Raw genomic sequence first — 14,451 nt, forward strand, 5'->3', positions numbered from 1 at the left:
AATAAATGAGGGATGTCTATTGCTAATACCAGTATTTGAAAAGGCTAAGTTACAGTATACAGTCTCTCCTTACTGGCTGCATACAAATCCAACATTTTAGAAAAAAAAAAACAAGTTTGAATTCATAGGTTGTGTTTAAGTGTCATTTGATCATTTTTATTTGTTGGTCTTCTACTTGGAAGACCCTGGGGCTGAGAATGTATTGTGTGCTAAGGGGGGAATTTTGCCATAAAGTAAGCCTTACACGCACGTTTTGTACGTTGCCTTTTTTATGTTTGTTTGGGCAGAGGCATCTTCCTTGGGCTTTGCCAGCTGAGCTGACACTCTCTTTGTTAAAGAGAATGCTGTTGCTTAGCTACCCCACGGATAGCGTTTACCACAGCAGCCACTGTGTCTCCACTCTCTTGACAGGGAAGACCTCTTTAGAACAAGAGCATGTCTCAAAAAAAACAGGCGTCCTTTAAAGAGCATGTATTAATTTCACAATAAAGAACATAACCATTTTATTTCAAGAACAATGCTAAAGCTCTTGACATATTGATCATTTCATTAGGTGGAATTTGGACAGAAACTGTTAGTTGAAGGTGAAGTGGCTGAGGGGGATGGTTCACATATAATGCGCTGCTGTTGTAAAATAAGACACAGATTTGAATATTTACACATTCAACAGTTCAGGATTCCTTTCCTTGGCAGCCATCCAGAAATGAAGCTTCAGAAATAAGAAGGCAAATATTTAAAACTTTTATAGCTCCGAGATATGTGCTCACAAATGAGATTTTGATAAGAAAATATATATATAATTTTTTTTGTTCTAATCCTGTCTTGAAATGGCAGCTTCATACAGTTATGTGAAGCAGACACCTCCCATTTCAGATTGTATTGAATTTGACAGAATTTCTTCTTCCCATTGCTGACTTATATTGTGAATTGGATTTTACAGATTAGTTCAAATAAGAACATTTTAATAAGCATGCTTCACAGCTAGCCTATGTTGGTTATTGGCTTGATAGGTTTTGTATTTTATTCAAACCTATTTTTCTAGAAAAAGGTAATACCTTCTGTCAAAGAAAGATTGACTACAATATGTTAAAATAAATGCTCACACTGTTAAGGTTTATATTTTTATTTCAGATTTTTTCCCCCCAAGCTTTCTCTAGTTGTGTTCTGAATGAATGAAAGTAGTTTTCAGTGTCATGTATATACTACCATTTTGAGTGACTGTAATGAATTATATCCTGATATCAGTATAATCAGTAATTTGAGAACACTGAACGACTGTTGGGTGGCATAGTGTCAGAACAGGTAGTGTCACTGTCACACAGCCCCAGGGTCCTGGGATTGTGGGTTTGTGTGTTCTCCCCATGTCTGCATGGGTTTCCTCCTGGTGCTCCAGTTTCTTCCCAGAGTCCAAAAGACATGTGTTGATAGGCAGATTGGCTGTTCAAAGTGCCCATAAGTGTGTGTGACACCCTGTGCAGGGTGTGTCCCTGCCTTACGCCAAGTGATTCCATGCAGGCTCTGAACTCTCCTGTGACCATGAACTGATAAGCAGTAAATGAACAACTGTATGTAAATGGATATCATAAAAAATGTAAGATCTTGACTATTCATTCATTCCTTCATTATCTGTAACCGCTTATCCAGTTCAGGGTCGCTGTGGGTCCGGAGCCTACCCGGAATCATTGGGCGCAAGACAGGAACACACCCTGGAGTGGGTGCTAGTCTTTCACAGGGCAACACAGATACACACACATTCATTCACTCACTTTTGAGTCACCAATCCACCTACGGACCATGGGAGGAAACCGGAGCACCCGGAGGAAACCCACGCACACACTGGGAGAACACAGACAGTCACCCAGAGCGGGACTTGAACCCACAACCTCCAGGTCCCTGGAGCTGTGTGACTGCGACACTAGATTTTGACCAATTTAATTAAAATAAAAATACCTTGTATTTTACTGGTGCTTTTTTTTACAAAATTAAACAGTCATTTAAATCTTGTTGAATATTCCATGGTTATTTTGAGGCTTCCACATATATTTCTTTGTATGAAGCAATTTACAGTTACTCTTTCAGTAATATAAGCTGCTCCTAACTAATAGGAAAACTCACTTGACTGTATCTACCTAGACCTCATTGTTAGAATCTTGTTTCCAACATCTAACCATAAAAACCTTTCTACACTATTGGCAAAGTTATAATTCAGGCATGATTATTCTGTTAAATATGAATGGAAATTTGCAGAATGTATGTTTTACTTCCCAGAAAACATTAGACCTTCTCTGAAGGCTTGATGATTTCCTGAGGGTTCCCCTCTGGCAATATGGCAATATAAAATCATTACTGTGATAAATTATAGTATGCTTTTGTTGAAGGGGAGGGGGCGGTGAGGCAGGATAAAAGTGCAAAGGATTTATTTAACACAAAGTCCAAGATGAAAATCAAACATATTGGAGTATTAAACCCATTAAAACCTATTAAAGTATTAAAATAATGAGTTAAAAAAAGAAACTAGAAATATATTTTTAAAAAATCCAGCTGAAGAGTTTAGCAGAGTTACATTTGCAGGAAGGCTAAGGAAAAACTGAAACAAAGGGCTTAAATATACAAGAATAACCACAAGAAACACATGAGAGTATTCAGTCACCATGAGACCAACTGCTCTTAGGTGAAACAGATGACTGATCTGGACCAAGGGAGGAGCTAGAAACCAAAATAAAAACAATAGCACATGGACAGAAAAGCATGTTGACAGGAAACCAAGATAAACAGCAGTAGAATGTGAAAAAGTCTCCATGTGCTTTTTCTGAGTATATCTTCTGTATCTTCAGTTGTACTGAATAACTAAGGGTATCATAAAATGTTCAATCAGAGACCACTTAATCAGCAGTAACCACTACATAGCCACAGTTAATAATATTTTACAGGTGTCATCACTAAGAGGCAGCAAGCAGCCGATTGCAAGCTATTTTTTTCCCCTAAAAAACGTATTATTATTTTTTTATTCTTTTTTTTGGTACATCTGTTTTATTAATACAGTGTCCATTTCCACTTGTGTGCAAAAATATATTTCCAGTTATGTGACAATGCCTTCAAGTGCCGTGACGTTATATTTTTTGCCATATCGCCCACCCTTAACCATTACAATTACTGTTACTATATTTGTGTGTTAAAATTGCCCTCTGTCCACCTAGAGACATGCACTGCAGTGGCATGCACATGTTTTTACTTGTTGAGTCCCAAAAGGCCATGTCCCTTGTTAATCATACATGTGTAAATGAATCCTTAATCCTTTTCTTTTAAATTAACTAGAATGGTCTCCTGCGCCTTCTCTTTAGTGCTGCTCTTGTAAGAACATGCTGGTCTGCCGTGTTATTTTAGTCATGCCAGTCATCTTATTTAGCTCGGTGTCAGCTGGTCAGACAGCTTTCGGTATTGTCGGTTGCCGGTGTGCATAGAGGTGCACATCGCATGAAGGGCTGCAACAAAATCTAGCAAGAGGTTCGGAACAGAGAACAGAATGAAGTTCTAAACAGAGGTAGAAGCTACAAATACAAGCACACAACACACACATACCCCTGTGTTGGTAATATATGTAGACTGGCAGCAGCAGCTGCTTACTGTAGCCGGGGTGAGAAGCCGCATGAGTTCACAAGTTGGGGGGTAAGGCTGTGGTGCAGAGGAGTTTATCGTCAAGGGTATGTGTGTGAGGATGATTTTACACAGCTGCCAAGGGGCCCAAGCATTCTCCAAGCTCAAACAAGGCAGGCAAATGTGTATTTATTTGTATTTCTATGCATGAAGATTGTTTGTGTCATTGTACTGGCTTATAGTTACTGTGTCTACTGCATGCCACTCTTAAAGCTAGTGTTCATGTTAAGTAGTCAGACCGCTGGCATGGTGTTTTAGGCAACTGTCACGATCAGATTTCAGTCTGAATATTTAGTACAGACCTTGCTGTATAACCGTACCTGTCAGCTTTTCTGAAGCCACTACAGTATCATAAGCAAACGTGTCTATCTACACTACTTTTCAGAACTTTTTCCAGAAAAACAAAATGCATTTTTACAAACAATTTACAAGTTACAAACAATGAAAATGTACCTTTTATATGTACAACAGTGGTTTTAAAGTCCACTGCTGTGTTCCCTAAATGTTCATTACATTCTTTTCTCCAGAAGGAGATATAAATATTTGTAAGATTTTATTGTAGTGTCAAATAATTAGTGTAAAACAGTGTACAATTAAAGAACACAGTAATAAAACCTGAAGATAAAATGAAGTGTATGAATTCTATAACAGCATTTTAAAATCTACAGTTGTAATAGAAAATGGTACCATTATGTTCCCTAATTAGAGGTACTGAATCTATACCTCTGAGGGTACCGCCACAGTGACAGCAAAAGGTACCACCGCATTGACAGTTTTTCTGACGGTGTAGGAAGCTTAGAAGTGGTTAAAAAAAAATTAAGAAATGTTAGAGGTGTTGTTTGTATGACTGTAGATGGCATCACAGTGGCCTGACATGAGGGTTCAGACCTTGCCTTGGGTCATTGCCTGTGTGGAGTTTGCTGTGTATCAGCTATCCAGCCACTTGGGTTGCACTTGTACATTCTTAGTGCTGGTCGCAAGCTCAAGTGAAATGGGTTGTGTCATGAAGTGTGTCAGGCGTAAATCCTGTGCCAAGTCTACCGTGCGGATCATTAGCCGAGTTGGCGGGTGATCCACATTAACAACCCCTTGTGGGAGCAACCAAAGTGTCCAAAATCTGAACATGTCTGTAGATGATTCTACAGTGACTAAGTAAACTAACGTAAAGAATGTTATAAAAATAATTAATTTCTGGATCGCCCTGAATTTCACAAATTAAGAGATTTTCTTGAAGCAGATAAATTAAATAATTATAAGCAAATATTAAATAATATGTAAAATATTGGCTGCTTTTATTATGCAACATTTCTTGTAAATATATGCTGAAAAGCAGCTTAAAATATATTGAAATAAAACAATCTAACTTTATTTAATTATTAAAGACACTATTAAATAGCAAGGCATCATTTGCAAAGAATTCACAAGTGTATACCATAGTGTGTGTTTGGGTGTTTACATAGTAGTAGACCACTTTAAGACCACTCTGAGACCACCCTGATGTGTGTGTGTGTGTGTGTTTGTGTGTGTGTGTGTATGTATAGGAGAGACAGAGACTGGAGACCATTCTGAGTCTGTGTGCTGAGTATAATAAAGGGGACCCTCTGGTAGACATGGAAACTGAGAGGGCTGGTCAGTTCCCTGGGACAGGGGAGGGGTCTGTCCAGCGACCCTGCCCTGACCCTATGGGTGTGGCAGTGCAGCGCACCCACATGCACACACACCGGCAAAGAGAGAGCGATGAAGAGAATCTGAAGGAGGAGTGTAGCAGCACTGAGAGCCAGCATCAGGAGGTGAGACGTAAACATTTTCACACAATCTAATCCCCAGACAGATTCTTCTGTTGTTGATATGACACCACAAAACATTTCACAGCAAGTTTATTTAAAAGATTTCTGTGTATGTGTTTGTTTTAGTGTAGATCAAGGCCACTGTGATATTTTTAAAGCCCAACAGTAATTGTTTCTTTGCTAAAGAAGGCTCAAACTCAAACCCAATGTAACTTTAACCAAATCCAAGCCCCACCTTTGTAAAACTAGTTATTCGTTCTTTAAAGTCTCAAATCATACTTAAGAAAATGAAGGCTTTTGACAATTGGTTTGGGATTTGCCCATTACTTTCTTATGTAAGTCAATGAATTTTTGTGCTTGTAGTCATACCGGCTGGAACCTTCCTTTATAAGTTATTTTCAGACATACTGGTTAAGAAATTTAAATCTTACTATCTTTTGTCATATTATTTTACTTTCTGAAATTAGCCATAAACTGTGTGATAGCAGTGCTCTTATACGATTACGCTGCTTTTTGTCACACTACACAAGATGCTGCAGCTGGAAACTTCTGACCCCTCTGACCCACTGTATGACTGTACGTGCCCTGTAGTGTATATAAAATTACAAGACTGAAGATTTTCTGCAAAGAAAGGATGTCAGAATTCACCTGTTGTTCCAAGCTGCAGTGTATCTTAGCAATGATCATATAATGAAATAAATAATTGATTAAATTCTTTAATAATCATGACTTCCAATATGAGTCAGCAAATATTTTGATAATTATGTGACAATTATCACACAGCTTAAATCTGCCTTTAGTTTTTATTTATTGTAAAGTTAGACAGTAGCATTTGACTAGGAACTCTACCAGTATGGCTGCATGGCTCGTCAGCTTTGTATTGTTATGGATTATAGAACATTGGTATGTTAAATGCCAAAATGCAAATGTAGCAACATAGATTTTTGGATGTTAATTCATTTTAAAAACCTTTTGTTCTTCATTTGTCTCTTTATCTGACCTTCAGCATGAAGACACTGCTGGTCTAGGGCAGCAGGAGGCGGGTTATCTGGTGGAGGAGCGGGTCAGGGTTCTGGCACGAGTGGATGAGCTAAAGGCCCGCGTCACTGAGCTTGAACAGCAGCTTCAGGATTCAAGACAGGAGGTTGGGCATCCACTACACATCCAGCTGAAGTTAAAACACTCCTTTCTTTTGTTATACCATATACAAATCTGTCAAATATTCTTTGTAGTAGCCTAGTACTAGGTTTGTGTTCATATTTGAAAAGATTGTGCCTTTAATTTTTTAATGTGAATATAGACAAGCAGAGCTTAAATAGTATTATTGCATCATACAAAAGACAAAGAAACACATAGGTCTAAAATAATCTCTGATAATTTCCTTGAATAACCTAGTTTGTCCTGTTTAACTCTTTGAGAAGCACCATAGGCGGTGGATGTTTACATAGTTAGATATGCTTACTGTCGTTAGTGTTGTTGAATATTAATGAACACTGTTGAATTGAATAGTAAATTTTGTGTGGTCAGCAGTAACACAGTGGTTGGGAATAACATGTTGAATGTTGAGTGTATTTTCAGTGTAATTAGAAGGTTAGTAGAAATTTTAGTGTTTTGGAGAACCGTAAAGAAATGTATGACATTTGATTATGTTTAGACAATGACAGAAGAACTTAATAGAAACTGCTTGGAGTGATATTAGAGTATGAGATTTGTTTTTCTTTATCTACAGGCCGAGATGGAGAGAGCATTGCTGCAGGGTGAGAGGAGGGCAGAGTTAGATCAAGTGGAGGCGGAGTTAGAGATCATTAATCAGCTTCAGATCAAACTGAACGAAGTGGAGAAAACTATCCAGAGGGAGAAAGAGAAGGTAAACAGTGCACACATACACATAAAGGAGTCGCTTGCACAAGTTAATTAAGGCGTCCCTTTCTACCTAGGAGCATTTTGGTTTGGCGTCAGCAAGGAAGAACTGTTTTGCCTGTTTTAAAATTTCCTGTTTCCTGCATTTTCCACTTGAAAGATGTTTGTCTGCGCTCTTTACTAACCTCTTTCTAACCTTTAACAATCTAACTCTGTGCATTCTGCAAATGGAGGGTTTGTGATTCTGCAAGTGGCTGGTGTGTTATCAGATGATGGTTTCAAAGCAGTTTTTTTTTCAAACACATTTTTGAGAGGTGGAATAAAAACAATTGTCCATGTTTCCACCACCTTCTATTTGTAAATGCAGACTTAAATCAGAAGTTAGAATGTTTATTATATGTCTGACTTACACTGTGGATATTTCTTTATAAATAAGACAGAACTGTTGCATATGTCTAAGAGAATAAGTTATTGTTTTCCATGTCAGCATATTTAGTAAGCTCCAATTTTGAGAAAGCCTCGTTTTAATGTAAAAGGGCTCAAATATGTATTAAAAGTGTGAATGTCATCAAAATGAGAAAAAGTATATTTTATGATATAGACATAGGTTTGCATGTGTGTATGTGGAGTTAAGAGAACAGTGATTGAGTGAGTTAACATTAATTAAGGTGCTACTGAAAGAGAAAGAGGGTTTATATGGGATCACTGCATGTCTTAAAAGAACACTGGGTAGTATTTTTAGCTTAAAAATACAGCTTTTAAATCATTGTGATGCTCCACTGACTTGTAATAAGGAGAATAGACTCTTTGATGTTACTAATCTGGGTTCAGCACTGCAGAAACTGCACTAGGTAACTTTTGTAAGAGGGTAGGATCCCCCCTTGCCTTTAATTTCAAGACAGTGTTGTAAAAAATTAATTACACTCTGCAACTATAGGGTGAGCCCAGGAGCAAAACACCAAATCGTACCTAGTGTTTTTTAAGCCCTTTCTTGATATGAATTCCTAAATGGTATACGTTTCAGAGATGCTCTTTGTTCTGTACGTAAACTTGATGAGCATGAATAGCCTCCCACAATATGAAAAGACAGACACACATGCCCTGGTCGTACCTCTGTAAGGTGAGCCTTTGAGCAGTGTGTTATTTTTGTTTCTCCCTCTTCCCTGTCCCTGGCTTGCTCTGTGTCTGTGCGTGTATGTGTGTGCGCATGTGTGTATGTGTGTGTGTGTGTTGTTTCTTAGGGGAGGGCTAATGTCTCGGCCGAGCGGGACATCCTGGCCAGGCTGAGGGACGGGTACAGTGAGCTGAAGAGCCAGCTTCACAAATGCCCCGAGTCTCTGAGGGAACACTTACAAGAACAGCTCACCAGGGTCAGTCTTCGTTCCTGCTGCCCAATGGAGCTCAGAGCACACACACAAGAACTCGTTATGGATAAAATAAAGTCTGTCCAAGAAGAACCAAGGGAATAGTTAGAATAAATGAGAAGCTCAGTATTGTGCTAACGTCTAAAGTCACCTGAGAAAATGGCTTACATTTATTCATCGGGACAATAGGTGTATATTATGGGGATACATAAAATTAAACTTAATATATTTTATTTATTTTTACTCTTTATGCATATTTACTGTAGTAATTTGAGAAAATAATTTTGACAGCATAGATTATTAAGTTAAAATTTTGTCCACTGGCTTAAGACGTTTGCATGGTACTGTGTGTCTCAAGGTTACAAAGACTATTTGGAGGACATTAAAAGTGGGCAAAGAAGAGAACAGAAAACACACAAGATAATGCTTCTGAAGGTGCTGAAGTGTAAAACGCATGTTTAATACCTTGAAAAAGTCACAGTTTCAACCTGAAACTTTTATTAAATATATGTCTGGGAATGTTGGCAGAATGTTGGCTTGTTAACTTTCACTGGTTTCACTGATTGTGTTCCTTTAACAAGAGTACCCTATGGACTTTATGTTTGGAGGCTCTTCCACTGTTGTTTATTCTTGAGTCTTTGTATTAAGGCCCATCACTGTTGTGCACCTAATCTCCATACGCCTATCAAATCCAGCTGCTTGCTTGCTTGCTTGCTTTTTATGTTCTAACAAAACCACCTTACTAATCGATTGATATTGCATATGGTTCTTCATATTCACCACATGTTGATGATATTGTGCAGTTTTGATAATACAGACACGTTTTTGTGGTTGGCTATATAAAATATAAATGAAGCCTAAGGTGGCCATTCAACAGCTCCAAATTTAGAATTTCATAACATAAAAAATGTTACATTTAAATTATATGCCACTGAGGTTTTTTTCTGTCCATCTGCCTGTTTGTCTTGTCCATCTGTTGGTCTGTCCTACTGTCTGTGTCTACTCTTCGTCTACCCTGTCTGTCTGCAGAAAGCTGAGGCACTGGAGTCAGGCTCCAAGCGCTTTGAAGACCTGGAGTTCCGCCAGCTGGAGCACGAGAGCAGCCTAGAGGAGGAGAAAGAGATGGTCAGCAGGCAGCTGCTGCAGGAGAAGGCCGAGTACCAGCGCAGCGTGGCAAAGAGGAAGGTATGACGCCTGGTCCGGGATGTTTTTTTTTTTTTTGGATCATCCCACAGTGGGTCTTGTGTTTTTTCCATTCAAAGCTGTTTTACCTAATAATACAGTTTTTGGCCTGAAGAAGGTGGCCTTGACTTATGTCACATTGTTGTATTTTCTGATTATGTGTTTGCCTTAAAAACTTAATTTCCCATAATTCCTTAGGAGAAAATGGCAGCACTTGAAATTCAGGCCAATCAGCTGGGTGTGCAGGCGGCTCAGGACTGCGAAAGGATGGCGAAAGACCGTACTATAGCCTTACAGATGCTGCATAAGGTTTGTCTAAACCATAACTTCTCTATCTATTCTAAAATCTGTGAAAGAAGAGTGCAAGACAATTAAGGTGAGTTCGGGTAGTTGCTAGGATTAATGTCAATGTCAGGGACTCCTTTGGAAGTAGGAGTTGGAGGATAACAGTGTGAATATCATAATATAGTTCACACAAATTCAGAGTGTAGAAATTAAAGTTTTTTTTAATATTTTATACTAAACTTAGTGTGATTCACTGTTAAAAAAATATCTTTCTTTGACATTAAGAGAGATACTGTAAACATCTGATATACGTTGCCAATATTAAGATTTTTCATGCTGTTATTATCAAACTTCTGACTAATAAAGCACCAGCATTATTTTGAAATTGATTCTTTTATATAATGCACACAACAGCTCTAAAAAGGGGGGTAATGTCTTAGGATAATGTCCTAATTTCTTAGGATTGTGGCCTCATATAATAATAACAGTTCTAATAGAGACCAGCCCTTTACCTTTAATTCAGTAAAATAGGCTGAATTTGTAAATACTAAAACTGATATTTGTATCAAAAATGATCAAATATGTTGAAATCCAACCTTTAAGATTTAATTTACATATTACAATACACACAAACATTCAGTGAAGAGAAATCAGGGGAAAAAGAGAAATAACAGAAATCAAAGAAACTATGAAGAATTTGGGCAAATATTAAATAGTTCTATAATATGATCATTTCCTACTGACTAAGTTTAAGACATTTGAAAACTCAAACTGAAGAATCATAGCAGACAAGCCCCTTTTAACCAAAACTATTGGGGTTTATTTCAGCTGTGTCCATGTAAAATTAAATGGTCCAAAGTCAACCAAAATAAAAGGTACAGACTATTTATCCTGTATAAATTAGCAGAATTATCATGCCACCCAGGCCCTAATCTTAACAAAAGCTCCATAGCTGATGCTATATGTTGCTTCTGGATTGTATCTGTTGCTCCTGAGAATCAAATAAGGCATTAAAAACATATTAAAAATATAATTGTTTGAAAAATATAATCAGTTTAGCCAATGACTGTAATTACCTCATTCTATACGACCCCTATAGGAAAGAGAGCGACTGGCTGCCCTGGAAAAGAGATACCACAGCTTGACTGGAGGGAAGAATTTTCCCAAGTCTTCCACCACCATGAAGGAGGTGAGAACTCACTGCTGGTGCCAACCGAGTTCTTTATCCGTCACAGGCTAAGGATCCAAGGATCTTTACTGCAGCACTGTCTGATGATATTAAGTTTCTGTCACTCTTCACTGTCATTGATCTGACAGGCCCTCCTCTGTAGAGCAGAGTATATAGAACGGCTGCACTACTTGAACTTGTTTTCTTCTCGACTGTCATTAATATTCATGAGTTGCTGTTTGTTTGATAGCTGGGTGCTTTGTACTGGCTGTTGAAATACTCACCCTTATCTTGTGTACTTTTCATGGTGCTACTGATATCTATAGGGATCCACTTCACTCTGTCTCCGGGCAGCGATGTAAAAATTCAGTCTCGACTGTTGCCGTTGGCGATAAGCTCCATGGCAATGCCTCTCCGCTTGGCCATTAAATATGTAAAAGGAGTAGGGGAGCAGAATTATAAAGCAGAGCAGCTTCTAGAAATGGTACTTCTGTGTGTGAATTATGACGCTGCCCATTCAATCCAACCTTGTGGATGGTATTCAAAACAGGAAGTGCTACATATCAGTGAACCTGAGCTTTACAATGAAGTCTCTATTCAGCGTTCCCCACCCTCTGCTCCCTGCATCCAAGGCCCCACCGTTCAGATCTGCCCCATAAGACCCCAGGAGGTAAACTCATAGCATGTTCGTGCTTAACGCCCTTCTAAACTGATCTAAGATCTTGAATATAACATTAATATTGGAAGGATTTTTTATATTAAGTGGTTAGTAGAGAATGGTTGATGGATTCACACCAGCTGTGAAGAATTTTTAACAACTAACTGTAGAAACATTAACCGTTAGGTGTTTTCCTCCATGATTTCATGGTAAAAACTTAGAGACAGACAAACAACAGTAGTTTTTTCCTCAAACACACCATTCTACCCTAAAATACGTTGAGTTTCTGAATGTAAACAACCAAAGAGGACTGTGTTTCCCCACAATTGTACACATCCCCTTTAAGTCAAATTTACACAATTTTTACTCAGATGAAGTTGATACAGTTTTCAAAGAGATAAACAGCAAAACTGAAGTATTTAGGATAAACCAACCCATGCTGGTAGCCCAAGAGAGCAGCAATAGGTTTAATCTCAGTGATCCACATATAAGGCGGTGTGAGCAGCTATTGCTTATCAAAAGTTATGTGCTATTTTTAATTATTTAAACTTTAACAGTTATCTGAAACTTTTTAAATACTGAAAATGTTCCATTCATTATGTTATATAGTGTGTTTGATTGGCCATTTCCAAGTCCACTTGCGATTACTTGACACACGTTTAAGGCATGTTTGAAGATTTATGCTAAAGTCTTGTGGTATTACTTGACAGCCACATTAGCTTTGTGACTTCCCTGCAAAAGCAAAGGAGCAAACTTAAGATATTAAACACTGACTGATCTATATTTGAGGCAATTATTTTGGGGCAAATATTATTAGGCAAAAAAATTTTGTAAATTTTTGCCGGTCTCTTTAACACATATTAATGTATTTATTAAACTCTTTGGAGGTGCATGGTGCATGGGACTGTTTGGATTGGCTTGATTGATTTGACGTCTTGTATTTGTGTAGTTCAACAGCTGACCAAGTGTTTTGGATGAATTAAATGTGTGATAAGTGTGTACTCAGTGGGCATTTTTTGTTGTTTTGATTGGTGCTAATATAGTGGTGCTAATAACAAATTTGTGAGTGTCATCATGTCAAAACGTGATTCTAAGTTGTGATCAGAAGGGTTGTAATGATTATACACGTATTTTCCCTAGACTTACATAAAAATAAAACCAAAATTAATTTATTTGATAAATGTCAAAACAAAAGAAAAATGTCATTTGAAAGAAATAATTAGAGTTGATTTGACTGGAACAAGACATTTTGTTTCTCTAGAACAGGGGTGTTTTGGTCTGAGATGTACATTTTCGGATGGACGAGCCATGATGATCTACCTTAAAAACAAAATTGCCTTTTAAATCTTATTTTATGTACATCAGATAATATAATATTAATTATTTTTTAAGTCATAATATCTTTGATATTATCAGCGTTACAGGACAAAACTGAAAAAATCACACAGACACTCTCCGTTTTGTTTTAAAAATCTTGAAACAACGAGCCTGTTGCCTCCACTAAGGCCACTTTAATTATTTCCCCAACTTTGAATGATTTCTTGTGCTTCAAGACTCACCAAATATAATGCGATGGTAGCAGCTTTTCCTTTGGATATGGGCTTTGTAAAGATAGACTGCTGAGTCTGTCTATTTCTTCTTAAGTTCACTTTTGGAAGAAAATTCTTTGTCATAGTTTTTGTACATAGTTCAAAAATGCCTTTCTACATTCTCCTTCTATGGAAGTGCAATGGCTGCTTGGAAAATTTAGAAGATGCATTTGGAGTTTGACATCATAAAAAAATAGGCCTCCACCCGCACTCATCTTGTGTGTTAGCATGTAAATGAAAAAACGCGAAATGGTGCTAAACAAAGTGGCTTCGGATAAATGCAAACTTTCTCGTGGTGAGAGAGGCCGATACACTGCAGCGCTGTTGGTGGGCTGTGGCATAGCCATGGTAGCAAATATTAAAATAAAGACAACAGGAGAGTGGCCGTGTTTCACGATACTCAAATGCATTGACCTGCCCACCACCAGAAGCAATTTTGATGTAATATGAATTTAATGAGTTGCAATCTACCATCGTGCACTGTGTGATTGTCTAGACGATCGCGATCAAGGTGTTGGGCACCCCTGCTCTTGATGAAACGTTCCCCTATGTTCAAAGTGTTGAAATAAAGTCATTTCAATTGGACTGTTACTTATGGTTCTTGACCTACTGAGAAGGTGTAAATGTCCATGTGATGTCCTAATATGAAAGTGAAAGAAAAAAATGAAAAATACTTTTTCTGATCTGACATATTTTACATCATAGATCAGAGTTTACATCATAGATTTCACTACTGTTCCGAACATTCAGGACTGGAATTTGGATTAGGTCATGGAGTCTACAAAAAAGGAATAAACAAATATCTATTTGTTCATTTCATTTGCCTTTATTAACAATTAATATTAAATCGATAATAATTTCAACCCCACTAATATGTGTATGGTGACAATCCATATGTTGAGCG

General features: G+C 37.7%; 1 protein-coding gene across 4 annotated transcripts in view; it reads left to right on the plus strand.

Annotated features, from left to right (window-relative positions):
* phldb1a (pleckstrin homology-like domain, family B, member 1a) overlaps positions 1 to 14,451 on the plus strand; it is a 68,894-nt gene that overhangs the window by 41,617 nt on the left and 12,826 nt on the right. For all 4 annotated transcript variants that reach the window (XM_066657316.1, XM_066657336.1, XM_066657325.1 and 1 more), the window contains exons 7-13: positions 5,196 to 5,444; positions 6,448 to 6,585; positions 7,171 to 7,308; positions 8,543 to 8,671; positions 9,695 to 9,850; positions 10,046 to 10,156; positions 11,232 to 11,321. In XM_066657316.1, the coding sequence (XP_066513413.1) occupies positions 5,196 to 5,444; positions 6,448 to 6,585; positions 7,171 to 7,308; positions 8,543 to 8,671; positions 9,695 to 9,850; positions 10,046 to 10,156; positions 11,232 to 11,321 (1,011 nt within the window). The remainder of the gene's footprint in view (positions 1 to 5,195; positions 5,445 to 6,447; positions 6,586 to 7,170; positions 7,309 to 8,542; positions 8,672 to 9,694; positions 9,851 to 10,045; positions 10,157 to 11,231; positions 11,322 to 14,451) is intronic.

This window comes from Hoplias malabaricus, chromosome 2 (genome assembly GCF_029633855.1).
Source record: "Hoplias malabaricus isolate fHopMal1 chromosome 2, fHopMal1.hap1, whole genome shotgun sequence".
In the NCBI taxonomy this organism is placed as follows: Eukaryota; Metazoa; Chordata; class Actinopteri; order Characiformes; family Erythrinidae; genus Hoplias; species Hoplias malabaricus.